General features: G+C 40.5%; 2 protein-coding genes across 8 annotated transcripts; one reads left to right on the top strand and one right to left on the bottom strand.

Annotated features, from left to right (window-relative positions):
• Positions 1-73: 73 nt before the first annotated feature.
• On the top strand, positions 74-8,719 carry CHRNA3 (cholinergic receptor nicotinic alpha 3 subunit). Of its 2 annotated transcripts, none has more exons than XM_027697960.1 (6): positions 74-468; positions 2,382-2,521; positions 2,595-2,639; positions 3,732-3,841; positions 5,062-6,073; positions 7,557-8,719. In XM_027697960.1, exons 1-6 carry the CDS (start codon positions 414-416, stop codon positions 7,683-7,685), a joined length of 1,491 nt encoding a protein of 496 aa, XP_027553761.1. In that variant the 5' UTR covers positions 74-413; the 3' UTR covers positions 7,686-8,719. The 2 variants fall into 2 exon arrangements, with proteins under 2 accessions (XP_027553761.1, XP_027553762.1); XM_027697961.1 differs by lacking the exon at positions 74-468 and adding an exon at positions 2,180-2,278.
• Positions 2,447-26,023, bottom strand: CHRNA5 (cholinergic receptor nicotinic alpha 5 subunit). 6 transcript variants are annotated; one of them, XR_003536605.1, is made up of 11 exons: positions 25,385-25,491; positions 16,978-17,129; positions 16,622-16,666; positions 15,071-15,180; positions 13,282-14,113; positions 11,219-11,248; positions 6,455-6,586; positions 5,914-5,992; positions 4,608-4,691; positions 4,375-4,486; positions 2,447-2,630 (listed from the first exon to the last, which is right to left on the bottom strand). XR_003536605.1 is itself a non-coding variant. In XM_027697965.1 (7 exons), exons 1-7 carry the CDS (start codon positions 25,386-25,388, stop codon positions 6,539-6,541), a joined length of 1,227 nt encoding a protein of 408 aa, XP_027553766.1. In that variant the 5' UTR covers positions 25,389-25,491; the 3' UTR covers positions 6,198-6,538. The 6 variants fall into 6 exon arrangements, 5 of the variants coding, with proteins under 5 accessions (XP_027553766.1, XP_027553768.1, XP_027553765.1 ...); XM_027697965.1 differs by lacking the exons at positions 2,447-2,630; positions 4,375-4,486; positions 4,608-4,691; positions 5,914-5,992 and having other exon boundaries at positions 6,198-6,592; XM_027697967.1 differs by lacking the exons at positions 2,447-2,630; positions 4,375-4,486; positions 4,608-4,691; ... (1 more) ...; positions 6,455-6,586; positions 25,385-25,491 and adding an exon at positions 25,917-26,023 and having other exon boundaries at positions 10,906-11,248.
• Positions 26,024-27,321: the final 1,298 nt, after the last annotated feature.

Consider the following 27,321-nt stretch of genomic DNA (forward strand, 5'->3'; position numbering starts at 1 on the left):
AACTTCCCTTAGTAGATTGTTATGAGCTTCTGGTAGAGAAGGAGCCTGCAGAGCAGCTGACAGGAAAAATCTTTAGCCCTGTCAGACTACCAGGCTCATTTATGCACCGTTTTAAGGACTCTTGCCCATTATCCTTGCCAGAAGACTGCTCTTTGCCTACAATAACATCTGTTTGGCCTGCAATTTGTTTGCCATTTCCCAAGCTCTGACAGCCCGGGTAGCCAGGAAGGGGGCAGCACAGCAACCCTAATGGGAGCTCACTGCGCAGAGCTGTTCAGGGTCCTACCGGCTGCTGCTTCAGGCATTTCACGCATCGGAGGAGCGCAGCTCTCCCTGCTCCCTGTGCTCGCACAGTCCTGGCAGCGACGCTCATCTCCAGCAGCCTCTGTCGACAGGCAGTAATTCATAACACCATGGAGAGCATCCACGCTCTCCTCCTGACTGCTGCTCTTTGCTTCCTCTGCCAAGGTGAGTGATCCTTCATTTGTTACTCTTTGGTGGCAAAGGGGGGGTCGAAAAGGTGGACAGGAGGTGGCTTTGGTGCACATTATTTTTAAGAAGCTCACCCCAAGCTAAGGGATAAATCCTAGTACAGCTCTTGTTGTTACGCAGTTTGTTGTTCGGTGGGTGGGTTTTTAAAGTTCATCATTGTAAACTATTTAATTGTCCTGATTAAAGATGCCAAACAGGACACACAAAGCCATTTTAACTTTAAGGAAAAAGCACCTTACACGTAAAGGTGTGGTTTCACATTTTGCAGAGAAGACCACCAGAAAGTGGCAACACTAAAGAGCTTCAAATATGAGCTGCAAACAGCCCATCTTCTCTCTGCAGATATGGAAAGCACCAAAATATTCAAATAAAAAACCCCCCAGTAGTGCACTTCTCTAGAGACGGTGGATGCTGGATTTAATTAATGCTAGTGACATGTAAAAAGGCTGGCAATTGGGGATTGACTATAACAGAGTCGTTAAGATCTAGCTTTGAAACTATTTACCTAAAAGATTTGAGAGTATTTATTCCAGGAAATCTTGATATGAGAGATAGGAGATATCAATAAATAATATGGACAAGACTGGCAATTACAAAAGCGTTCATTTTTTAGCTTGCAAGTTGGCTTGAATGATTTCACTAATCTGAAAACAAAATTGCCCTCTAAGTGAGCAAGAGAAGGGGAGAGGGGCAAAAACCAATTAGCCAAACCAAAACCCAAACAAACCAAAACCCAAACAAACAAGCTTTTACCTGAGTAGATTCACTTGAGAGGGACCCTCTCGTTTTAGAGAGAGGGGAGGACTCACAAAGATTGGAAAGTAACACCTGCTTTGTGTAACCTTTCAGATCAGTCACCTGCAAATACTTCTGCCTCCCTCCTCTTTCTCTGCTGAAAAACAACTGACAAAAAACCCCCATGTCCTTGCAAATCTGTAGATTCATATTTGTGTTTCACAGGAACTGTAGAATACGTTCAACAGACTTCAGTTCGTGCCTTTGCCAAATTTGCATAGTGCCATCCATTAATGACAAAACAGGCCTTGTTTTCCTTTTCAGTTGGAGCTCATGGGGATGTGTTGTCCAAAACGAGTTTAAGAGATAGTTTTAAGAGATCATTCTAAAAATAAAAGACCACTGCCTTTTTAAATAGCATTAGGATGGCTATTGCCTAGTGAGTTAAACAGGAAAATGGTAATGTAAAATACAGGCTCTCACACCTCATCCCGAAACAAGCAAAGTACCCTAATTTTTTAGAATTTCAGTTTGCAGTTTTTCTGTAGGCCACAGGGTACCATGAACTGCAGTTATGAGTGGCAAAAGGACAATATGAATCTATTATAAATAAAAACTACTTAGGATAAAAACCAGGTAATTAGCACATTTCTTTGAATGTGCTGAAAAGTCTTTGAATATAACAGTTAATAAATTTTAATCCTTTTTTTTTTTTTATTTTAAGAAGCAGACTGTTATCCTTGCCATAATCACACAATTGTGACTCAGGCTAGAAAGCAGATTTGTTTCCTCAGAATCCTCCTATTTGTGAAACATTCTGACCTTTCACAAGCGGCCTGGTCTGTTGAGCTGCACTTTCCCCTTCCTTTGCTCCACAGCTTTGCAGGTCTAGGGGACCGGGCCTGGGAGGGGAAAGGGCTTTTGTACCTCCAGTTCTTCAGTAACTCCCCGAAACTTAATTGCAGAGATGTGCGTGAGAAGACCTCTATCATAGCGTTACCCTTCGCTGCTTTTCTTCTCCCCAGCCCAAGCTAACGCACCCCCTGGCACGGTCCTGCCCACTTGGGCGAGGCTTGGGCAGTGCCCAGCCCAGGGGATGCTGAGCGGGCGGGCAGGGGGGCTCTGCCCCGGCGCTCACCGCGTGTCCTCCGCAGGCTGCGGCGGCTCCGAGGCCGAGCACCGGCTCTACGCGGCGCTCTTCCAGAGCTACAACAAGTTCGTGCGCCCCGTCAAGAACGTCTCGGACCCGGTCATCATCCAGTTCGAGGTGTCCATGTCGCAGCTGGTGAAGGTGGTGAGTACCGGGCGGCGCGGTGGGGCCGGCGTCTGCCCCGACACAGCTGTCCCGACACAACTCTCTCTTCCAGGACGAAGTCAACCAGATCATGGAAACCAACCTGTGGCTCAAGCACGTAAGTAGCGCTCAGTGACAGCCGGGGCGGCACCGACCCACCTTCCCCCCCAGCGCGGGAGAGCTCCGGGGCACCCGGGCCGGGGAGAGCCGAGCGTCCTGCGAGGTGTCTGCGGGCTCGGGGAGCACCGGGGCGGCATTCCCGGGGCAGGATCCCCGGGGCAGCATCCCGGGTGGCATTCCTGGGGCAGCATCCCGGGCTCCCCCCGCTCCCCGCCGGCAGCGCCGCCCGTCCCTGGCGTTCTGCTGCCTCCCAGCGGCCACCGGCCCGCTCTGCCCACGGGAAAGGGAAGGGATGGGAAGAGACGGGATAGGATGGGACGGGAGCAGAGCAGCGCTGCTACACCGGCTGGGAGCCGCTAAATAAAACATTTTTGCTCTCGAGATTCCCACACGCGCTGCCTTGGCAGACACCCAGCACGGCTGTTCCGCACAGCATCACTTGGTGGTGTTTGGTTCCCGGAAAGTGAGAACAAACCAAAAGTGTTTACCCTCACTTAAAAAGGGTCTTCAGAGGTTAAAAATGCAGTTACTCACTGTTGCAGCCAGCGGAATAACCAGCTTAGTTCCTGTTTTCGGCTTGATATTCAATTTTGTTTAAGCGGGGTTTAACGAGCCCTAAGGACCGAGGCTGTTACTGAACTGAGCAATGACACCCTGCAGCTCTTTCTGACCCACATACCCCGAGTCCCTCACTCGATGCTCACACCTACCCCCACAGCCTCCACGAATTTGTTCTCACTATCTCACAGATACCTGGTTTCTTGAGACTGAAGTTATTATTGAAGTCCTACATTCTCTGACAAGAGTCTTACTCCTTCTCTCACCTTGTTTCAACTGCTGAGTAGACATTCCTGGGACAGAGTCACACACATGTAAGTCACATCCAGATATGACCAACAAGGTCATATCTAGGCCCACCTACAATCTGCATATGAACAAACACCACACATGTGTTTGTTAAAGAAACAGCTAAACACTGTGTATCCAAAATAAAACAACCCTAGGATATGACAACACTTGGTTCAGGTCTAGTCCACAGAATTTCAGTTTCTTCACAAACCTAACATAGACTCATTTTGTCCATAATTAGATCTGGAATGATTACAAGCTTCGGTGGAACCCAGCAGACTATGGAGGTGCTGAATTCATCCGAGTACCATCTGGCCAGATCTGGAAGCCAGATATTGTTTTATATAACAAGTAAGACTCTTGCATATTTATCTCCTTCATTCACGAAGAAGGGGGGTGATGTTACCAGTTTAAAAAAAAATCAGCAAGTTCCCTGAATATACTGAGAAGCCTGCTTTCCAACACACCTGTGTCCCACATCCCCCTCTGCTGTGCTCACCTCCATGCTCCATCAGCATCCCTGGGCAGGAGCCAGCTCTAACCTGGAGCTGCAAGTGGACAAGCCAAAGCGAACTTGGCTTTCCCCCTTCACTTTTACTGTTATTTGTATCACTGTCTACCAGGGGAGCTGGCAGGAATTCCCTTAGACTGGAGAGTTCTTGTCTGCGAGTCAGACTTTTAACTGAAAAAAATGCAACTTCCAGCTTTTTAGCAGTTAAATTCACAATTTAAATTCACAACCTTTCTAATAACAGTGTTGACATATAAAAGCCACAGACAAAGTTTACTTTAGATGTCAGCTGCTGAGACACTGAGGAGCCAAACCATAACTAAATGGCTCCCTCTGCTACGTAGGGAAACAGTTCTCAGGGAGATGGACTTACCTACCCACATCCAAAACTTAGCTCTATGGATCAACAGTGATGACACTCCTTTTCTAACAGTGGTCTTAAAATTTTAAATTACTTTTTTAGTTTTACTTTTTCATAGAAACAACTGAAAGTGTCACATGGATCATATAAGACAGCAAAGTGGGACTTGGCAATACCCCTCACCAAATACACTCCTTAATGTAAAGATGTACCCCAACCCTAATCCCTCTTTCAATAGTTACTACCTGCACTGTCCACAGAAGAGGTGGGAATACCAGTAATACAGGTATCCTCTTATCAGCCCCTGGGTTCTGACGTGCTTGATTGATCTAGAATAGAACAGAATAAAATAGTTCAGTTGGAAGGGACCTACAACACTTATCTAGCTGAACTGCCATCTGCAGTCTGCTATTTGCCATTTTGAATATTGATTGCACTGAGCCATATTATTAATAAGGGAATGAATAATATTCCCTTTCAACTCCTCCCTGGTAAATTTATACAGCTGTTTGTTTCAGTTTAACTGTGCAAATTTATGGTGGCCACTGGCTCAGTCCTGCACATGCAATTCAGCTCCAAGTCAACAAGTAATTGCTGACTTTCCCAAAGCAGATTAAAGAGTTAATGTATGTGATCTGAATGTATGAAACTACTTGGAGTAGATCATTCTAATATTTGTTATTTTTATTTGTTTTACAGTGCAGTTGGGGATTTCCAGGTTGATGACAAGACAAAGGCCCTACTAAAATACACGGGTGATGTGACCTGGATACCTCCAGCTATATTTAAAAGCTCATGTAAAATAGATGTAACCTACTTCCCGTTTGATTACCAGAACTGCACCATGAAGTTTGGTTCCTGGTCTTATGATAAAGCCAAAATTGACTTAGTTTTAATTGGCTCCACAATGAACCTGAAAGATTACTGGGAGAGTGGAGAATGGGCTATTATTAAAGCTCCTGGGTATAAACATGACATCAAATACAACTGCTGTGAAGAGATATACCCAGACATCACATATTCTCTTTACATCAGGCGTTTACCTTTATTTTACACCATCAACATGATTATTCCCTGTCTGCTGATTTCTTTTCTTACTGTGTTAGTTTTCTATTTGCCCTCAGACTGCGGTGAGAAGGTGACACTCTGCATATCAGTCCTTCTATCTTTAACAGTGTTCCTTCTTGTTATCACAGAAACCATACCTTCTACTTCCCTGGTGATTCCCCTCATTGGGGAATACCTCCTTTTCACCATGATATTTGTAACTCTCTCAATTGTCATCACGGTATTTGTGCTGAATGTGCACTACAGAACACCCAAGACACACACGATGCCCGTGTGGGTGAGAACCATTTTCCTGAACTTACTTCCCAGGATCATGTTCATGACAAGGCCTGCCAGCGATGAAGAGAACAACCAGAAGCCAAAGCCACCGTTCACTTCTGAGTTTTCAAACCTTAATTGCTTCAGCAGTTCTGAAGCCAAATGCTGCAAAGATGGCTTTGTGTGTCAGGACATGGCATGCAGCTGCTGCCAGTACCAACGCACCAAGTTCTCGGATTTCAGTGGCAATCTCACCAGGAGTTCAAGCTCTGAGTCTGTAGATCCTCTGCTTTCGTTTTCAGTTCTGTCGCCAGAAATGAGAGATGCTATTGAAAGTGTGAAATACATTGCAGAAAATATGAAAATGCAGAATGAAGCAAAAGAGGTAAGAACATACTTTACTATTACTCAAACTGCAGATACCTTTCGTTATTAGAGTCTTCTGTAGGAAAAAGATCTCAAATACACAAACAAGCAAAAATCCCCAGAGACCATTATTTTATACAAGTAAATTACCCAAGCTGTGTACAAGTATGTGCAATTTTGAATTGATATAATTGGGGAGCAGCTCTGTTGCACAAGATTCTCTTTACTGACAATATAAATACTGAATGAAGCATGTTTAAGGTCACTATTGCTGGGGGAACATAGGAGAGCATCCATCCCACCAGAGCTAAAGTTAGGATTTTCCAAGTCATGATCTTAATAGTGGAATTTGCTGACTCTGTGGCCTTTGGAAAGTTTCATTCTCTCTCCCCCAGCTTACCATCAACAACAAAACCACAAGTGAATGTCCCTCGTAGGGATGATGTTGTTTATTCTGTTGCTGCTGCAGAGTAAAGTTCTGGAGCTAAATGAGGCAACTGCTGCAACACTGGGACCAGCATCTTTCATAAAGCTGCATCTTAATGCAATAAAGAAACAAAAATGGAAAGCTTTCTCTCTGTCATGTTCCCCAAACATATTATGAGCAGTAGCCACCCCCCCACAATTATCACAGAATTTAAACCTCTGCAGTATAGCACTTAAACTCATTCTAACTTTACTTCATTTGTGCTGAAATCAGAGCTTTATTGATATTTAGTTGGTACAAAAAATACAGGGTTGCTTTGGGGTTTTAAGTCTGCCCTAACAAACAAGTTGTAAGCTAAAAAGCACGAATTTCAAAAACAACTAACACATTACTCATTTATTAGCACTCCAGAAGAAAAACAAAGTAAAAATTTAAATTGCAATCTCAATGGTAACTAAAATGATCACCTGGTTACTATTAATATATAGCATATATAATATTTCAGTGTCACTCTTTTTATAACACTCATTGTAAAAAGAAAAAAAAAAAAGAGAAAAAATCTGGGTTTTTTTGAAACCTCCTCTGCAGGAAAGGTACAGAGATGAATTTTACACCATGCATGAGAACAATCAAATTTCAGTACTACATAAGAAAAGTACCAAGTAACTATATACCAATTAGCTTTTGCTTTTACATACTGCCTAAAGATGAATAGGAGCAGTCTGTTTCAGTCAAGTTTTCTGGACAAACCTCTTCAGCTGAGAATGTAAAGCTTTACATTTTCATTTTTGGCACAGAGAAGAGAAGTTGTATCTCCTCCAGTCCAGTGTCTTGGTGAAAAACTTTCTGTATTTGAAGTAGCAGCTTTTGGCTTTGCCACAAAGAGCATATTCAAACAAAGCTTCTTCAAGACGAATTAGTCAGTGAAAACAGAGATGTGTAAGTTGTGTAGCATGAAAGATACCTACACACAGAAAAAGCCTATATAAAATGGCACTAATTGCTAATGCAAATCATTGATCTAATAAACATGCCAACTTGCTATTCTTTTTTCCTTTTTTTTTTCTTTTTCCAGATTCAGGATGATTGGAAATACGTTGCCATGGTCATCGACCGTATTTTTCTCTGGGTTTTCATCCTGGTATGTATTCTAGGAACAGCAGGGTTGTTTTTACAACCTCTGATGGCTGGAGATGAAATGTAAAGGTTAAACAATATGTTGTGAAATCAAATAAAACTGCCAACCAACTCTGTATGGCCACCCCAGCACCCCTTGTCTCTTCCACGTGTAGCAGAATAAGGAACTCTCAACTCTGCTTGACCAAGGCGGCTTTGTTAAAAACGTGGGAAAAGAAATTCTTTTGAACCTTTATGACAGCTAATCTCCAAGAACAGGAGCTGTGCTTTTACAGCTACTTCTTGCCACAACAGGAAATGATGTGGGTAGAACATTAAACTTTATAGGAATGGTTTAAGAAGGGGTGAATAAAGAAATGGAAAATTACACGAATGTTTGGAAAGTCAAGATGGGTTGAATGCTTTGGGCTGTTTTCATGAGCCTAAGAGTCTTGAGACCATGACAGGACCTTCTGGGAGAAGTTCATCCTGAGTTCCATGAATGCCCTCATGTGGATGGAATGGTTGGGAAGGCACAAGTATAAAAGTGCTGGAATGCAGACATCACCATCTGCAGTGTGAACTGACCCACGGTGCAGGAAGAAAGGACCAGGGGCAGGTTTGTTACAGAAGGAAAGCAAATATTGAAATAGCAGATGATGGTAATAAAGCAGCCAGGAAGTTAACTCTGCATATCCCCGCAGTGCAATGGATGTGAGGACTGTCAGGAAAAAAAGCTACTCAAACCTAGTGATGTTTAGAGCTGTGTACAAGTCAAACACACACCAGGACAGTCTGCAGGTGGTGCAAAGGATCAAAACACTCTGAGGGGATAGTTTGGATACAGAGGCAAAGGGGTTTCTGACAAGGGAAGGCAGGTAGACACAAAATAGTCCTGTAAAGTGTGCTAAAAATCACTGCTTAGGCATATATATCTTCATTTTTTTAATCAGTAACTGCAAGTTATTTAAGAGCATGAATAAAGAATGCAACAAAATACTGTAATGAGAACATATTTTGTACAAATATTAACTGTTCTCTCTGTACCAAACTGAAAACCTTTTGGAAATACAGTGTATCAAGTGGTGTGACATTTATGAAAATAAAGAGAATCAAACTGTTGATAATGGTGCCTTTTTTCCATTTATTTTGTCCAAGTAACAAAAACCTAGATAAGGTAGCATTGCCTACAGTTCAATACATTCAATACAAGTTACAGGATAAAGGTGCATTTTTCTGAGTCTGTTAACATTCTTTTGTTTCAGACACACCTGATAAGCTGCAGACCCCAAGGATTCCAGGGCCAGCTCTAAATCTCTCATGATCAGGCTGTAGAAGTGACTAAAAGAAATTCATGCATTTGCAAAAATTGGGGATTATTATAAGGACTGTGACTCCATTGGGCAATGTGCTGCCCATCAGGGCAGTCTACAGACATCATTTGACAAGGGGAAAGAGATAAGGTAGAGAGTTAAAAAAATAATATATATATATATCTAATCTACTTTTTTACTTACTTTGCTTTCTGTTTGGGCAAGAGCAAATTTCAGTAATTCAAACCCAAGGAAGACTATAAAAGGAAATTTTGTGTTTGAACAGGAAACAAGCTTTCTGAAGTATTTCTGCAACTTCCACACAGAGAAGTCACTGATGCATTGTTTAATCTTAGTAGTACCAAGGAAGTTAAAATTCTTACATTAATGGATTAAATCAGATAATCTTTGCAAGCTCACCTGTAAAATTATGATGGCAGTAGAGGAAACACAGACATCCAATGCCAAATGTAATTAGGTAGCTGAAGAAGAGTAACTCCCTTTACAATCAGAATTATTTATAAATTGTTATTGAAAAAAAGGCTTGCCTGGCATCATTTCTCTTAAAAAAGCAAGAAAATCCTACATCTTAAGACAATTTGAAATAAATATTCAGTCCTATATAGGTTATGGCATAAGCAATCACTATTATAATCAAACAGGGCTATTCTAAAGGAGCTCCAGGGGGGTGTGTGGGGAGTATGTATCTGGTTTTCAAATTTATAACCACTATAAAAGCTTACATTATCCAAGATACCACAATTTACATTAAAACTTCTCATCTAAACCTGTTATTATTAATGTAGTAACTTAAACAAACATAAACTTCCCCAGACTTGCTCTAGCTTGGCATTGCTCTGCTGGTCCTACAGGATAACAACTATATTTTGAAGACCACTGACAAAACTTTGGTGTGGGAAAACACTCAACTATTTTAGAGTGTTTTCCAGAAATAAAGCTTTCAAGAAATGAAGAAAGGTGGCACTGGAATCAATGTAAAGAATAGATTTTAGTGGAATAATTGAAAAGCTGCAAGTTTGTTTTCAACACTCAGGAAAAAGAAAGAATGGGAAGCTGTAAGTCCTTGCTGCTTAGAGTTACATGTGGCTTTATAAGCAAGAGAACCTATTCAAGGCAGCTCTTTTAAGTTCAGTTTAACAAATGTGTGAAAACTTAATCATCTGTATCTGGTTCCATGGCATAATAATTTAATAACCTTTCCTTCAGAAAGACATTCCTCCAGATTCCTTAAAATTAAAAAATTAAAACCCTCTGCTTAAAAACTGAATTCTGAGAAACACACAAAGACAGGAAATAATTAAGAAGTTTGCAACTCACAAACTGTATCAAATTCTTCATCAAGGATAAAGAAACCTGAATGTTCCAGCCCTTGTGCAACTTGGGAAGTCATTTAACTGTGTTTGCCTTCCTTTCCAAAGCTGATGGAGATATCAATATACACATGTGCTTTAGGCATTTTAAGGCTTATTAAATGTTCATGTTACTATCATAGAACTGACAAGATTTAAAATTTAGCAGCAAATTCCACTGAAAATTTATAAAGGCAAAACATGGCCAAATCACTCTTTTCAGTTGTATATTGGACATACAGGAAGTTTAACTTGCATTTTTTTCTATTATTTTAAGTTACTCTGTAGAAACTTCATACTTTTACAGCACATTCAAGAGAACTGATAAAAATTCTCCTTTTTATACTATAGTAAATCGAAATAAGCAACTCTGCTGTGTAAGTAACTGCAAGTATAATACTCTGTATATCAATTTATATAGTAATTTAATAATTGGACTACAGTGATCATCACTAAAAAATTTTAAATCCTTCTATTTTGCAGTAGGTGTCAGTGTATGCTTTTTTGATCTATCATACATGCAAATGCTTGAGAAAGTTCCTTTAATTCTGACCTGGCTTAGAAGTAACTTAGTAGATTGGAAATAAGCAAATTGCCAGTTTTTGCAATAAGCAATTTTGCAATAAGCAAATTGACTTCTATGTGTCCTAGGAATGCCATGCTTTAATATAATCCTAATTCTCTAGTTTTGGAATGTTTTTTTTTTTCACTCTATCAGAAACATGCCTACAAAGAACGTGCATGGAAACAGAGCTGCTGCAAAACTCTTTGGAGCCATATTAGCAGGAGACAGCTCCAAAAATCCTTTATGCATTTGTACTGCCTATATGTGTAGGTACTATTATACTTGCCCACTTATGAATAACAGGAATAAACAACACAAGAGATCCAATGATTGAAACCAGAAGGAAAGCCCACAAGAACATTCGATCAAGCACCTGAGCAATGTATTTCCAGTCTTCAACAACCTAAGAAACAAAAGAGCACAAGAGATGGTCAGTATGTGCAAGAACAGGTGAAAATACAGTACCATGCCCTGCAATTCTTAATCATTTCAAAGTACACTTTTTTCAGCCTTGCTCATTAGATAATCCTGTTTAACAACATTTTATAATTACACTCGGAGCAGGAACAGGAGCAAACTGCCCCCTGTGAAGACTGGTAAGCTGTATAGACCAATATTAGATTTTAATGCAGAAACCAACCCTGACAAGCACTGAAAATCCTCATCTGTAGAGAGATGAAACTGGTGTGCCATTTTCTAACACACTGCAGCATTCATGCCACACGACAGCATAAAGTGGAAATCCCAGGCAGGAGCTAGAAACAAAAGTTATTAAAAAAAAAAAAAGACAACAAGCCCTCTCATCACCTAAGCAAAACCCACTAAACCTCCCAAATTAAAAAATAAAATAAATAATATTACAGTCCTGAGCAGTTGTTGTGTTACAAACAAGATCTGAAGGCTGTGAAGTTACTGCTGCACAGAATTGCACACTGGGGAGAACACTCACTGTACTTCCAAGACTACCTTCCTTTTTATAGGATTATTCATACCTATACACAGTTTTGCAAGTGTAGCAGATATAACTGTGCAAGCAAATGAAAGCCCTGCCAAACAATTGCCTTGGAGTTGAACTGGAGCTCTCCACATTCCCCAAGCCTCACGCTTCCCAAGATGTAAGGCTACAACAGCATTAGCTGTGTGCTGTTTATTAACAACTTCTGCAATTAAAGTTTGCAAACTCTCTGGAGCCCAAGTAATAAAACACAAGTGAATCCCCACTCATCTGTATGTTAATTTCTGAGGTTTAGAGTCACAAAAACATCACATGTGAAAAGCAAAATACTTATCACTTCTCTTGTCACTCACAGTCAAATACAGTAACTTCACAGGAGAAAGAAAAGCAACCCATAATACATAGGAAATTATGTATTTAATAGCAAACTATTTCTGTTGTTCATACAATGCAGAGTTGTTAGATGCTGCTTTAACAGTACAGCAGATACATTTATTAAGAATCTAGGCCAGATCCCTTGTGACAATGTCAGAATCAAGTCCTGAGAAGGCACATGAGAGGAGTTTGCTTACTCCTAGACTGTGAGAACACTCTTAGCAACCAGCAGCTTCTGAAGAGAGCCTTTTCCATATAAACTGAAATAATCCCAGGCTGTGCCATCAGAAACAGGCAGCAGTATCATGAGACCACACACAGCCTTCTATATTTCTACACTAGCCTGCAGATTAAGTCTCTGGTGTACCAATGGTGCCAGTTTAAAAAGCATGTAAAGAAAACAGATTCATAGTGCTCTTACCCAAGTGGTGGAAACATCCATTAAGGGCAGTTCAGAGTGCAAATGCACAGACTGAAAAAAAGCCCCTGACATCTTTTAATATAACTTAGAGACAAATAATAATAAGGGCAGAAGAGAACTCTTAGGACGTCATCTAGTCCGTGTTTGATCTTGGCACAAAATGACCTACCTAGGGACACAGCTTGTATTTAAACTAATATAAGTTAGAGCATTGAAATTGTTTTTATTTGGAATTGAAAGGTGAAAAACATGGCTTGGCCATATTTATTCTGAAAACATAAGGCAAATATAAGTAAAATATAAGGCATTGTTCAGATAGCCTTCAGGTACAACATTCAAGGGAAAAACACCTCCTTCTCTTCTCACCTCAGCAGCTCTGTAGAGAACAGTTAGAGCACACAAGTGCCTCACAATGTGTAACTAACAACATGAACATACTGCTAGAAGAAAGCAAAAGACTTTTAAAGAACCCAAGGACTGTGCTGCATCAGCCCAACCTCCATAAGAATTCTCAGCATTGTACCATGCACTTCTTTCCAGTGGAAACAATTACCCAGCTTTCAGTGGAGCACCAAGCCTGGAAATCCATAGCACATCTTTTAACAGGACACTGCACAGTAAAGCATCACTTGGTTTCCTAATTCCCACTTGTACAGGATCAGTGTGACAGGACCAATTCACCCACCTCACGAACTTCGTTCTCCTTCATGACGTGCCTCGTGATGTAGCGGATGGAATCCAGAGCCGCTTCCAAGGTGTTCCTGGAGGATTCTGAGCCATTCATGGTTCCTGTTTCCTCCTTCTGGGCAAAGTACCTGTCCACGTGACTTCTCATGCAAAGCAGCTTGGGAAGTTTGTGAAGAAATATCTTGCGAACCCAAGGCGCCATCGCGTTGTGCGTGGACGAGGAGCGGTGGTGGATGTTGATGGCAAACACAGTGATTACAATGGACAAGGTCACAAATATCATCGTGAACACCAAGTACTCTCCTATAAGTGGGATAACTTTGGAAGATGACGGAATAATTTCTTCAATAACGAGAAGAAAAACGGTCAAAGAGACCAGTACTGAAGTGCAAAGTGAAATTTTTTCGCCTTCGTTTGAAGGCAGGTAGAAGACAAGGACGGTGAGAAACGAAAGCCCGATACAAGGGATGATGAGAAACAACGTGTAAAAAAGGGGCAAACGCCTAATTATAAATGAATATGTAACAAAAGGATACCAGCAGCATCCATCAGTCCTGTTTCCTTTGCTCCCCGTTGCCGTCACTATTTCCCATTCCCCATTATCAAAAAAATCTCTTTTGTCGACATCATAATCTTCCAGAATTAGGTCAACCTGGGAGCCATCGTAAGTCCAGGAGCCAAATTTCATCGAGCAGTTTTGGAGGTCAAAGGGGAAGAAGGTGACATCAATAGTACAAGAACTTTTATAGTTTGCTGGCGGAGTCCAAGCAATGGTGCCATCATATTTAACCACAGTTTTTGTAGATGTTCCCTCAAAACGTCCGTCTGCACTGAAAGAAGAGAGTAATTGCAATTACAACGGGGGTCTGGGGCTGAATTTAAATAGAAAAATATGCTTTGTTATTGGCATTTCAGCTCTTTATCCCTTAGCCCCCTTGACAGCCAAAATTTAGTACTGTCTTCATAGTCTTTTTTTTTTTTTTTTTGTTAGGTCTGAATCTCACAAAGGTGAACAGCTTTGGAAGAGTGAAGAGTATTTTTAAGTCATTAAAAAGTCTGTGCAACTTTCTGTGGTCCTGATGACTTAAAGGATTGTCAAAACCCTGACCTTCAACAGCATGACCCAACTGTGGTGTTTCTATTAGTAATGCAGCATAAGTACTTTTCAATTTGGCCAAATCATAATTATCAAGGAAAAAAAGTCATGAAGCAGTTAAAATAATACTTGTTTGCCACCTCCAAACTTGAATTTACAATCACTGCAACAGCCTTTTATCCTGACTCAACAAGTCAGGAAATGTAAAGCATTGTACACGCACCTGAGTTGAGCAGAAAGGTCAACCCAAAAGTTATTGCTTCTGATATTTGAGAATTTTTAAAAGAAAAAATCCCAAACAACATGAACCCAACACAACCCCCCCCTTCAAGCTGAGGGTACTTAATTTCAATTCCATGCTGAATATGACTTATAACAGTATAAATTAGCTGCTTCCCTCCCATCACTCTACACTATTTGTACACAGCACTGTGCAAGACAGTGTTTTTTAATAGGGAGTTTACCTGAAGAAATGGAAATAAACCTTTTAAAGAGATGAGAAATGCCATACAGAAGCAAAGCAAAACCTTTGGCATTTAACATGGCAACAAAGTCCCTCTGCATTCAGAGGCAAATTCTTCCAGCAGCCTTAGCTCTACTGAATGTGTCCATCCAATGAGCCTCCCAGAACCAGCTGGGACAGCAAAGTTAGAAAATAAATGTGTTTCCTGTGAAAAGACTCAAATCTTACTTGTCATAGAGCACAATATCTGGAATCCAAATGGAATCTGATGGGACACGGATGGATGTTATTCCAGCATAGTCTTCAGGATTCCACCTTAATTTCACATCTATCCATTCCTGTGGATATGTGAGATGTAAAAACCATTATTGTTTGGAAGCGGATTTAAGCAGGGCAACACCAGATGAAAACAGATAATAAGGCAATTCAAAACAATGAGACTGGCTTCTAAAATCTGTATAAACCAATTAATTTGCTGAACAGTCATGTAGTTACCTCACTCAGTATTTGTTTTCTGTTGTAAGAGCCACTTGACATTATTTCTGTACAGAACTTAAGATATGAAGTTCCCTTTTCAGAGCATGTATACATAAGTAAGGGCTGTTATAATGTAATTTAATTGTATAAATTAAGTTTGAAAAAAGCTTGTTCTGAATCAATACCAAACACTGGAAGCTAATCAGAGGCAATTTAGACATTTTCATCACAGAAAAAAAATCCAACTCTTAAAAGGCAGTTCTGATTTCTACCGGCAACATTAAAAATAGCACCATTAAAAGCACAGTAGTGTTTTGGAAATTTTACACTTGAACTACAAGCTCAAGAGGAAGAATTTAAGTTTCTAAGAATTCACCATCAAACACAATTTTAAAGATATATACAGGTCAGTTCTTATTTTATTTAAAATGGTTCAACTGGTTCAACAAGATCTGTAGAAACTATTAAACAGAGCACAAAGTGCTATCATCAACACATTTGCCAGGTAGTCTCAAAGTTTCCCTGAAAATAAAAACTTGGCCTGAAATGACAGTTACTGGAAAAGAAGGGAATCAACAGGGAAAAAACAAAACAAAGCAAAAAAATGCAACCAACCAAACAGAAAGGAAGCAGCCCAAACAAAAATAGTGAGTATAATCAGGGTCTGCAAACATTCTGCTGAGTTAAATCAAGAATGGTTTGTGAGCAGCATTTCCCAAGGTATAATAATGCCAATTAACTTTAGCACTGGACCCTGATTATTATACAGCTTGAGGTTTTTTCCTGCCCAAACCCAAATATTCTTAAGAGGAAAAAGTATTTCCTTATAGCAAGCATATATAACTTTGAAAGTGAAACTCTTCAGTGATGTTTATTCCATAATCTCAAATATCCCACAAGAAAAAGACCTCAAAACTATTTTACAGAACACTACAGCAACCCCTGCTTTTCTTAATAAAGCTGTTGAATGAAAACTTTTGTACTGAGGCAGCAACTGATGGTTGCATTCTTGCCATGCAATGGCCATGCAATGCCATATCAGATTTCTTTTGATTTGGTACATTTTTATTTACCTTATTTTTATTTACCTTTTTTGTCTGTTTGTTACATTTTTTAAGAGGTTTGTAACAATTAAGCCTTTAAAGCATTTCTAGGGACATTTTACAAAGACACTGTGTGAAGGAAAAATTCATGCAGTAACTGATTTTTTTTTTAAATATACAAGTAATTAGAAAAGTTTCTTCCAAACTTTCATTTGCAGTTATGAAGCTTCAGAATTTTTCATCAATATTTTACACGTACCTGTTTCAACCACACATTTGTTGTCATCAATTGATTTTTCTCATCCTATAAAGAAAAGTATATGTTACCAAAAATAACCAGCACAGAACATTCACAGTAAATAGCTGCTTTAGTTCATAGAGGTCTGTAATTTAAAATACAAAACACACTTCTGAAAGCATTCCAGTCACTAAGTCTGTTTATATGAGGACATCATACATGCATCCACACTGCATTTTTTCATTACACTGACAATAATTCTAGAAGATTAACCTACTGTGTTTAAGCTAAAATATGCACAATTATTTCACATGACATTATGTTCCAGAATTTTAAAGTTAGTGAGAAAAACAATCCAACTTATTGGCTGTACATACCACATCTACCAGCTGAGAGATTGCAAGGCCAAACTTGATTTTTATTGTGTCATTCAAGCGCTCCACTGGACGAACCCACCTCTGATAGTCTTCAAATAAATGCTTGAACAAACGATCTTCACTTTTAGCAATGAAAGAAGGTTCAGAGACACCTATAAAAAAAGGAATTTATTACCATTGATTTAAATGAGCAGGGTACATCTGCATTATGTCCAAAGAGCTAGAGCTGTGTTTATGCAGAGTTCAATTTCTCATCTTATCCCCTTTTCTTCAGAAGTACGGCCAAGCTTCTGGGAGAAGAATTTTATGAAGTTACCTGGTTTTATTGGCACCTTTATACCATTACCACAGTTTAAAATCTATGAGTCAAGAACACTGAGATAATCTGAGTAATAACAAAGGCAAAATGCACTTCTATCATTTACCTGGAGCCATGCAATTATAGATCTCCTCTAAAACTGAAAGCTCATCTATGATGGAACTTCAGTCCTTCATTCTCCAAACAAGGTGGTACTTTTCCAAAAACTCCACCCACACTATCCAGGTCTGTAACACACTGCACAACTTGTAATCCACTTTGAAACATCAGTTCTTCAGGTTTTATACATTATTTTTCCAATGTTTGGCCAGATCTGTCATGTATAAACTTTGCTGCTCTTGCTTGTAGAGCACTTTCCCCCACCACTGTTTTGCCTCTTAAATGCTTATGCAAATCTGTTTCCCAGTCTATCCTCTACCTATCCTGATGTTATACTGACTGGAAAGCACCTTTCTAGTTCTTTTTTGTAGCTCTCAAGGAGTCAATTCAATGCCTGGAGACAGACAGAGGACTGGAACAGCTAAAAGTCTTTGTATAGCTTACAAAAAAAGTAGAAACTAAATGTATTCTTTTGTCTCCTGAGAGAATGGAATACATGGCAGAGCTTTTTTTGGGTAAAAAAAGTACTGTAGATGTAGAAACTGCATAGAGAGAGCAGCCTGGACTTTAAAAGAGAGATGTAAGTTGTCCTCAAGCACCTCATTGAGCAACTGCTGTCCTTTTATCTTGCAGAATCTGTGAAAAATTTGGTTTTTACCTACGTGTTCTCACTGAACTGTATCAAAAGAAACCTTGCTACACATACAAAAAAGGCAAAGTCTAAGGTTTATCCACTGTGAGAACCCACACAAATGTTATATGCCCTAAACAGCAAGAGAAGGAGAAACTTGGGGAAGATACAGAGAGAGGGGAGGGAAAAAAGGCAAGATCAGTGTCTGACTGAGTAACTCAGTAAGAACGGCCTTCAAATGTGGTGTGTGAAACACCCGAGGATGCCTCAAGAATCAGCACAAACTACACACATCACCTTGAATGGAAAGGTTCTCCAATTCCCAGCCAAAAGTCAGAACAACCACCAGAAAACACAAACATATGCTCTAGACAGAGATTTTTACTACTCACTGATGAGATCTGAACTGACTGAAACTACTGCCAAAAGGAAGACCTAAGAATTAATACTGTCACTTTAAGGGACAGAGCAAACAAAAGAAAAAAGTTGACCACCATCTCTTTTTAAAGCAGACTTAAAATATTATGCCATTACATAAATGTATGGCATGACCTCTCTAGAAATCATGTGCTCACTAACAGCATCCATCTAAAAAAAGATATATCAGAAACAGAAAAGCACCAGAAAATGTCATAAACAGATTAAAGCCAGAGACAGTCATCCATACAAGGAGAGATTTAAAAGCTTAACATTATTTTGTTTGGAGAGGAGGTAAATTTAGTCTACATAACAGAAGTAGAGCAAGTAGTGACCAATACATGCAGAAAAAACATTGGTTGTATTTAATCTTTCTCATAAAAGAAGGTAAAGGAAATAAAGCACCAATTAAAGGCAGCAGAAACAATGTCCATTTGTAGTTCATGACCATCAACATGCAGTAAATCAGAGATTATTACATAGTGAGGAAGACTAGAATTTTGGAATGCCCTGGGGTTACTCAATTGTGTCTCAGGCAGTGTCACACCTGCACAGGGTGTCAGTTCTCATTCCAACACAACCAGCAAAAGCTGCCTCAGAGTTGGACCAACAGTGACTTGCATTTATTGCAGAGGTTTGGCTACCACTGCTAAAGCTAAAGCCATTAACTTGGGCTGGCCTAACCAACTTTGTGTGACTGCAACCACTGCAGCCCAGACAACCAAGGCAGGCAACCTGAGTTTTTAAGTTCCTTCACACTCATCAGCAGCTCTGCTGTGCTGCAAAAGGCTTTAAATTAAAGATCCTTTGGACAAAACAGCCAAAGCCCTGCAGGGCCCAACAAGGCAATTCCCTGCCTTCTGCACTGCAGCTTTGGGGCAGTCCAGTATTAGGATTTTAGTGTTTTAACTGAAACTAGTTAACTAGTTTTTTAAATATTAGTATTTAAATACTAACTGGATTTTCTCTGAAATGTCACAAGAGGAGCAAAAGCAGAATGCAGCTTAAGGAGCAGGATCAGCAAAGGGGGAGCAGCAGGACTCCTTTTCCCCCCAGATCTTCCCCCACACCAACATGCTGCTGAGTGGTTCTTGCTGTGGGCCCAAGCAACATCTGAGTTTTAAGACAGTTCACCCTTCTGCTTCAAAACACAAACCTAATTTCATTTGTTCACAAACCCACTGTTCTTGGAGATGGATTATTTGTATTTGCTCTACAATTTGGCACCTTTCCATTGCCAGGCTGTTGACCTGTGGGATGTGTGACAGCAGGGATGTGATGGGCAGCCTGTGTTGTACCACTGAACACACCTCAGAGGGGCACAGGAAAGCTCACAGGACATAAAAATTGCTGCCAAAAATGATGCAGCAACACAAGGTTGCACACGTACAAGTTGCCTTCACAGCTATTAGGTTAAAATACATTTATTTTAATTGGTTCAGTATGTCCTCATTAGCCAAGGAATTTTCCTTATTTGTAAGTAGGCACAGATTTGCCAAGTCCTACATGTTACAGGCATCCCAAAGAACGCTTCCTGAGGACACAATTTAATTTCTCTATCTCCATATCCCTATTTCCTGAATTATGGATGGCTTTGTGTATATTTCAGCCTAACATTTCATAAATACTTCATGTTTGTATTAGCATTAATTACATTTCCCTTCTACAGTTACAACTCTCAACTGAATTTTTTGTACAATTTGAGGCTGACTCTGCAGCTGGATATTCTCTCTGCATTAATTGACCTTGAAGCAATGCAGAGGCAAAGCTGCACTTTCACCACTTCTGTGTTCTGTAAGATGACCTCCTGTGCAGAGACACAGCATTTCAGAGATGTGCTGTTTCCAGATGAAGCTTCTCTTAAAACACAGCAACTTCTCTGCTCTGCTAAATGGGGACACGTTATTTTACTGCTTTTATATTCTTACAGATCTTTTTCCAAACATTTTACACTCAGACCTACAGTACACTCACTGATCTATTACAATGACCATTATTTACTAACAATATAGTTTGACTAATTTTTTTCCTGTTTTTCTTATCACAGAAATATCCCCACTTTTCAATATTTCTAGTTTATTCTGTTTATCAAGAAGCTGGGGCATACTGGTCTATAAAAGACTGCCAATACAAAGGAGAGCTCTATGGGGAGGCTGGAAATGGTAACAGTATATTAAGAATTAGCAAAAATAAAGTAAGTAACCACCCCTACCTTGCATATTTTATTTAACAGGACCATTCAACTCATTTGTTGCATAGGCTGCATGGGTTTCATTCTCTTTTCCATTATTTATATGTTTTTAAGATTACAACAAAGGGTGTGATTCTTAGTTACTCCCTGTATCAACAACAAAATTGTGAAGAACTGGTGACAAGCAGAAAAAATGTACAGAAGAGAACAGGTAAAACACAGTCAGAGGTTTAAGGCAGCAGAATAACTATGAAAAACAGAAAGAGGTTAAAACCTATGACTAGCAAGATTAGCAAACAAACAACCCAGAGTACAATCTCATCCTAAATCAGATGGCAAGAGATTACAGAAGCATCACCCCTGCCACAAGCTCCCTGGACTAAAATAAACTTGGGAGATTTGTAGCCTTTGAAGGGCAGTTCTGAGCTTGCCTGTATTTGTGTGGCTCCATTTTTGTTGGGGCAGGGTAACCTCTGCAGCCTTGATCACAGGGAGCTCTGTATTGAGCAGAGGGAAATCCCACTGACAACGTTTACTTGATTACTTGCACCTTAAACTCTTCTCACTCCCTCTCTGTGGGATTCCATGTCAAAAAACCCCACCCAAACCCAAACAGTCCCTAAATCACATAAGATGCTGGGTGGCTTAAATTTGAATTTTGCACAAAGGAAACAAATGTTCATGCACAAAGCAGACTGATGATTCAAATTTTTTTAAACCCTGAAGTAGCTGGAGAACACTTCTGACAAAATGGTTAAGTAAAAATTCTAATTAAACACTTGATCTTAGACAAAATTGTATATTTAAAAATTCAGTTCTACCACTTCCTCCCTAAGCACTTAACAAACTTCTTTTATTAAAGTACTTTGGAAGAACTAATTAGAAAATAGGAGGAAGCATTACATGGGTCTCAGATGCATGAATAGCACGACAAAACATGTCCATGTCTATTCATCTTGTTCACATTCTCAAGTCAAAATGTCACTTGTGCTGCTGATTGCAGACTTTTTAATTGCCACAGATAATTTACAAAAGTGTTCTTCTTTTGTAAAATCCTTCTTTTTAAATTGTTTCTTCCTGTACCATTATGGGATTACATTTCTTAGCATCTTAATATGATTTAGCAGCATTATTCTTTTTATAAGAACTACCAGTTAAACAGTCAGTGTTGCAGCTTTATCTCAGATGTATTTTCATAAATATTTGTTTGTTTTCAAATGAGAGAACACCACAGTCCACGTTTCTCCAAAGAATAAGCTTTCTTTGAACTCTGCATTCCTCTGCACTTCCTTAGATAACGTGTCTAAGAACCACATTGGGATTGCAGGTATAATGCTGGTCCTTATACATTAAACAGTGCAGTTCAAAGCATTTGCTAATTGATATAACTGAGTGTTAATGATTTCAGGTTTTCTTTGCATCACTACCTGGTGCATTTTCAAAGGAGGTCCATGGGAAAAAGGAAAGGGTCACTTTTTAGAAGCCTTATGCTAAGGTGTAGATTCAGAAGTAATATATATTACTAATGCACATTTATAAACATATACCATTATAATGAAAAAGAACACTGCTAAGGACAACAAACATTGCAAAATATCCATACTTTGCAGTTAACATTATATTGTTTAACTGTGTGTTATCATAACATACAGACTATTATCCACAAATCTAACTACTACAAACTACAACTAATAATTTTCTTACAAGCCTGGAAGGTGAATGAATATATACAATACAGTATATATACACATATATATATACACACACATATATATATATGTACTTCCTTCAGTACACTCATTTATTGAGATGATTTCCCATCATTACTTCATTAAGTAGAAAATATATGTAATATAGTAAATGAAGCATAAAATGGAAGTTTTATTTCTGCACTGACTCCCCCCTCCCTTTTAAAAGGACCGTGACTCACCCTTTCTGCATGGTCTTCAATTTTTTGGCCTACTTTTCCTCCTGTGCTTTAGCAATTGCCAAGAACCCAATCACAAACAGTCAAGCGTTTAATTAACAGCAACATTTAGAGAGATCAAAATCATCTTTTCTAGGATGTCTGTAAGTCAAAGCAGCATTACTAACTCCATCCAACGTACTGAGAAAGGGTCAGAAAAGCCAGCTATTACATTCTGAACTCCCTAGAACTATCTTTCCCCCCCTGTTTAAAAAACTACATCTACAAGCATAGAAAAGGTATATGTACATATCTATATATATACCCATATACAGGGCTTTCAAGCTATTGGGAGGATTTCTGCCTTCTCTCTTACTTCACACATCAACCTCTGCCCAACCAATAGCAAAATAAAATGACATATATTGGACATGAAACTATGAGGAATTTTGAACTGTAACACTGCTCAGTACTTACCAACATGCCCAGAGGTACAAGAGTTGCCCACAGAAAGCAGGGAAGGTGTTTCTTACATCCAACTCAAATTTAAAAATAAAAGTTCTGAGTTCATAATTGTAAAGCAGAATAAACTATCCCCTAGTTGCTTAACATCAAGGTATAATTATGGCCCGTGTTTTTGAATACACTTACAAGTTTGATTAGTAATAGAATAATACATTGCCATGTAGTTTGTAACTAACCAAGAAATAGATACGAATTGATGGTCAGTCTTTAGATTAAGAGATAACAGGAGCACAAAGCACTCCTGTCTGAATAGCTGTGCTGTGGTTCCTGTGGAACACACACCCTGTGACCTCTCTGGTGACACTGCTGCCAGCAGCAGCCTCCTGACTGACAGCCCCCTGCAGCTCCAGCAGCGGGTCTGTGCCCTGCCACAGCATCTCCTCCCTGCCCGACAGCCAGGGCACAGCAAAAGGGCCAGGGCACAGCAAGAGGCTGCCTCAGGGGAAAAATTCCACCACTCTGAAACCAGGGGGACTTTTTCCGTAACAGATCCAGGATTTTGTCATCTCTCTTTACACCATTTTTAATCATTTCATCCTTTCCAGTGATTGCTGACCTGTCATTAAGGACTAAAGATGGACTGTGAAGACAGCACTGAGAAATGCTGAGAACAAGCAGCAAACAGGGTGAGTACAAGTGCAGAGTGCAGGGAGAAACAGGAAGAACAAGGATGTAGAATGTCATAAGTAGAACCATTTATACATATAAATTTAGAGGCTATGCATCATGGAAGTGAACACAAATCCAGGATTTATGTAAATAAGACACAGACTGGGGCTCCTCACAAGCTGCCACAGCTGCATTTTGCCCACCCAGCTCAGTTCCAGTCCTGGATACATCAGAACACACAACCCTACAGCTCACTGAAATCAGAGACTCTGTTTAGAAATCAGGCACTCTACTCAAAACCAGATACACAGAAGATTTCAGAACTTATAATACCACATAAACCCCAGGTTTTACCATTCTAAAAACCAGGAAAATGCAAGTACTTCCTTCCACAGTTCCCTCTACAAATCAACACAGACATTTCTCCACAAATCAATGCTCGTGTTTCTTCCTAAGAATCTCTAAAGAAAGCACAAAATATTTTAAGCGGAAAATCACAAGAAACCCGTACAAGCAGGAAGGTTTGCAGCTCCCTTTTGGGCAGGGAGAAGGATCTGCTCTGTTAAAATGACTGGGAAACGTTTGGGTGCATGAACTCCCGAGGAAACACCAGCACAGGTCTGCAGCACAGCAGTGCTAGAGGTGCTGGGTAACCTCGAGTCCATTTGGGCAGTTAAGGCTCACCTCTTAGTTTAAGATTCAGTGCAAGGAACAAAACTTATAATTTGATTGTACTTTAAGTCAGCAAGTATTTTGCCTCGACAATTCAGAGTTATCCAAGATAAAATGTTGGTTCACTACTAATGAAAGAAAACACCAAATTAATTTACAAGCACTCTTACAGCAAATTTCATGTTATTTTACAGCAAATAAATTGTGAAAAGAAAATGTTATCCTCACTCTGTATGATCAGTTCTCAATGAAGTCAAAACTGCTGGCTTGTGCCAAAAGGCCAAATTTGGCTTAACCTGAATGTGGGTAATTACATGTAGTCACATAAATCATATAATGGAACAAAATGATTTTGCACAGCAATATCTTCTCTCATGATGAAAAACACTTTTCCAAATGCTGAGACAAAGAATAATCTTTTAGCAATAACAGACTGAGTATTTGTCAGCTGAATTAAAACCAAGACATCAACACAATCAACTTTCCACAAACCATACTTACAACCACTTTTTCAATTTTGAGTTAATATTTAAAAAAAGGTCAAATTCATTTTTCATTCATTTTCTTTCTGCCTGTAAATATGGCAGTTATGGTTTCAAGACATTCTGCAAAATTCTTAGCAATGTACCTATAAATTATATACAAGTCACGCTTTAAAATAACTGTTTCTACATAAATCTTTGACGAGTGATTTTGCTCCTTTAATCTTTGTGTAATTCTATAAACACTCCATCTTCACATGCTATTTTACATCCTTCAACTTGGAAAGTTACATCCTGATTGAATTACGAGACTGACTCTTTTGAAGTCAAAGAAATAACGCACGACCAACCTAAGGAGAGTTCTGTTATAAATTCTTAAGAAGGTTGTTTTTATGTGCAGCCACATCCATACGTGAAACTGCAACTATTAAAATATATTCTGAAAGTTTACCTCCGTACCAGCTGCACGCACACAAACCTACAACGGTACCAGTGAGCAGAGCAAAAAGTGAAAGCTGTGGCACTTGAAATCCTTAAAGTGTATCACAATACATACACATTTAGAAAGCATAACCACTGTGCAATGAAATGTGTGGCAATCGAGGCTGATGTGCACCTGAAAAGCCGTAGTTTGGCAAAGGCGTTTTCCCCCCTGTGCCCGGGGCAGCCCTGGCCAGGCGGTCTGGCCGCGGTCCCTGGAGGTCCCGTTCCCTTTTTTGAAGCCGCCGATGCTCCCCCGGCGCTGCTCAGCCCCCGCCGGACCCGCTCCCCCTCGGCACCAGCCCCACCTCAGCCGAGTCCGGCCAAAACTTGATGCCGTGGAAAGCGAAGCAGGTCCGTGGCGGCCCCAGCCCCGGCGGCGTCTCCCCCCACACGCAAATCCCGCCCGTTTCCCCTCACGAACCGCTCCCAGCCGGGGGAGGCAGCGGTGCCCGAGCCCCCCGGGCCGCGGTACCACCCCCTCCATCCCCGGCGGCCCCGAACAGCGCCGGGAGGGCTCTGACCCCCGGCCGGCCGTGCCCTGCCCTCCCACACCCTCCCGGCTCCCGCTGAGGCGCCTTTTCCCCCCGCCGGCCCTCACCCCTTACCCGCCTGCGGGACTCCGGGCTGGGCGAGCAGGGGCGCGCAGAGCCAGCTGAGGAGGAGCAGGAGGAGCAGAGCGGCGCGGCCGCAGCCCCGCAGTCCCGCTCCGCGCCCGGCCATGGCTGGGGCACAGCCCCCGCTGCCTCCGAGCCCCGCAGCCGGGAGCGGCGGGAGCCGGGCGGGGGCCGGGCGGTGCTGGCCCCGCCCCGCGGGGGCCGTGAGGGGGCGCGGGGGGCGGGAACCGGCGCAGGGCGCGGGCGGCGGTCCCGGCCCCGCGGGGATCCGGACACCTCGCACCCGCATCCCCACACACCTGCACACACCCTCACTCGCACACTCCCACACCCCGCCCGCCGCGGCCCCCCCGGGCTGCCCGAGCCGCTCCGGGAGCCGGTGCCGCCGCAGGAGCTCCCGGCAGGTACCGCCGCTCCCTCAGGCTCGTCCCCGCCGCGCCCGCAAAACAACTCCGGCAAACCCACCCCGGTCAACATCTGCTGCTCCCACACCGTGCTCCTGGGAGGGAGTAAGTTTCAGTGACTTCTAGCGAAAAAGAAAAGGAAAATTAAACTAACTTTTAATTTCCGTTCCGTATGAAACAGTAGGTTTTTTTGGTGTTTTTTTTTTTTTAAGTTTCTAAAAGAGTAGGATTTTTAGAAGTTTCTAAATCAGAATATTTTGGAACTTTTAACCAAAAATAGGAAAACTGATGCAAGCTACAAAGACCCAGGATATTTCCATCTCTATATATATTATAGATATAGATACACATAATAGGTATAATAATATATAATGCGTATAATATATGTTATACATATTATATATAACGTATATATAACAGATATTATATATAACATATATATAACATATATAATAAATACTCTGTACAAAACACCCACCTTTTTTCTGCATCAGATCAATAAAATCTGCTACAAAAGACAACTTTCAGTGCATGAACTGTGAAACTCAGTTAGTGATTTTTCCTAAATCGTCCTAATGGAAATGCACGGTGTACACGTTGCCACAGAAAATAGAAGCAGCTGGCATTAATGCATTTTTTACATCTGAGATATTAATATTTTACGGAGAGAAAACATTTGGAAAGAAGGGCTAAATGGCTTCATAGTGTTAATCAGCTGCAACATGAAAAGGGCTGGATACCATATTCCTCAGGAAAATGGTCCTTATTTAATAAGGTCCTTATTTAATTCAAATAATTTTAGCAACTTCATACCTTCCTAAAATGGGCATTACCCAAAGTAGCAATTTCATTAAGTGTGTTGTCAATTGTCAAAATTCTTTTCCAGAAAAATAGTGCATCTCTCTGTATAAACTGTGAATCTTCTCAATGACTGAAACAGAGTACTGGAGCATTTTAATCCCTTCGTTTTTAAACTTGGGTTTTTTCTGTAT

This window comes from Neopelma chrysocephalum, unplaced genomic scaffold (genome assembly GCF_003984885.1).
Source record: "Neopelma chrysocephalum unplaced genomic scaffold, ASM398488v2 Primary Assembly neopelma1_124, whole genome shotgun sequence".
In the NCBI taxonomy this organism is placed as follows: domain Eukaryota; kingdom Metazoa; phylum Chordata; class Aves; order Passeriformes; family Pipridae; genus Neopelma; species Neopelma chrysocephalum.

Bases quoted from the DNA above. Each gene is read 5' to 3' on its own strand.
- CHRNA3 (XM_027697960.1), top strand. From the start codon at position 414: ATGGAGAGCATCCACGCTCTCCTCCTGACTGCTGCTCTTTGCTTCCTC. The intron at 469-2,381 runs GTGAGTGATCCT...TGTCCTCCGCAG, and splicing joins TCTTTGCTTCCTCTGCCAAG to GCTGCGGCGGCTCCGAGGCC. The intron at 2,640-3,731 runs GTAAGTAGCGCT...GTCCATAATTAG, and splicing joins CCAACCTGTGGCTCAAGCAC to ATCTGGAATGATTACAAGCT.
- CHRNA5 (XM_027697964.1), bottom strand. The intron at 15,181-16,621 runs GTACGTGTAAAA...ACATATCCACAG, and splicing joins CAAATGTGTGGTTGAAACAG to GAATGGATAGATGTGAAATT. The intron at 14,114-15,070 runs GTAAGATTTGAG...CTCTTCTTTCAG, and splicing joins GATATTGTGCTCTATGACAA to TGCAGACGGACGTTTTGAGG.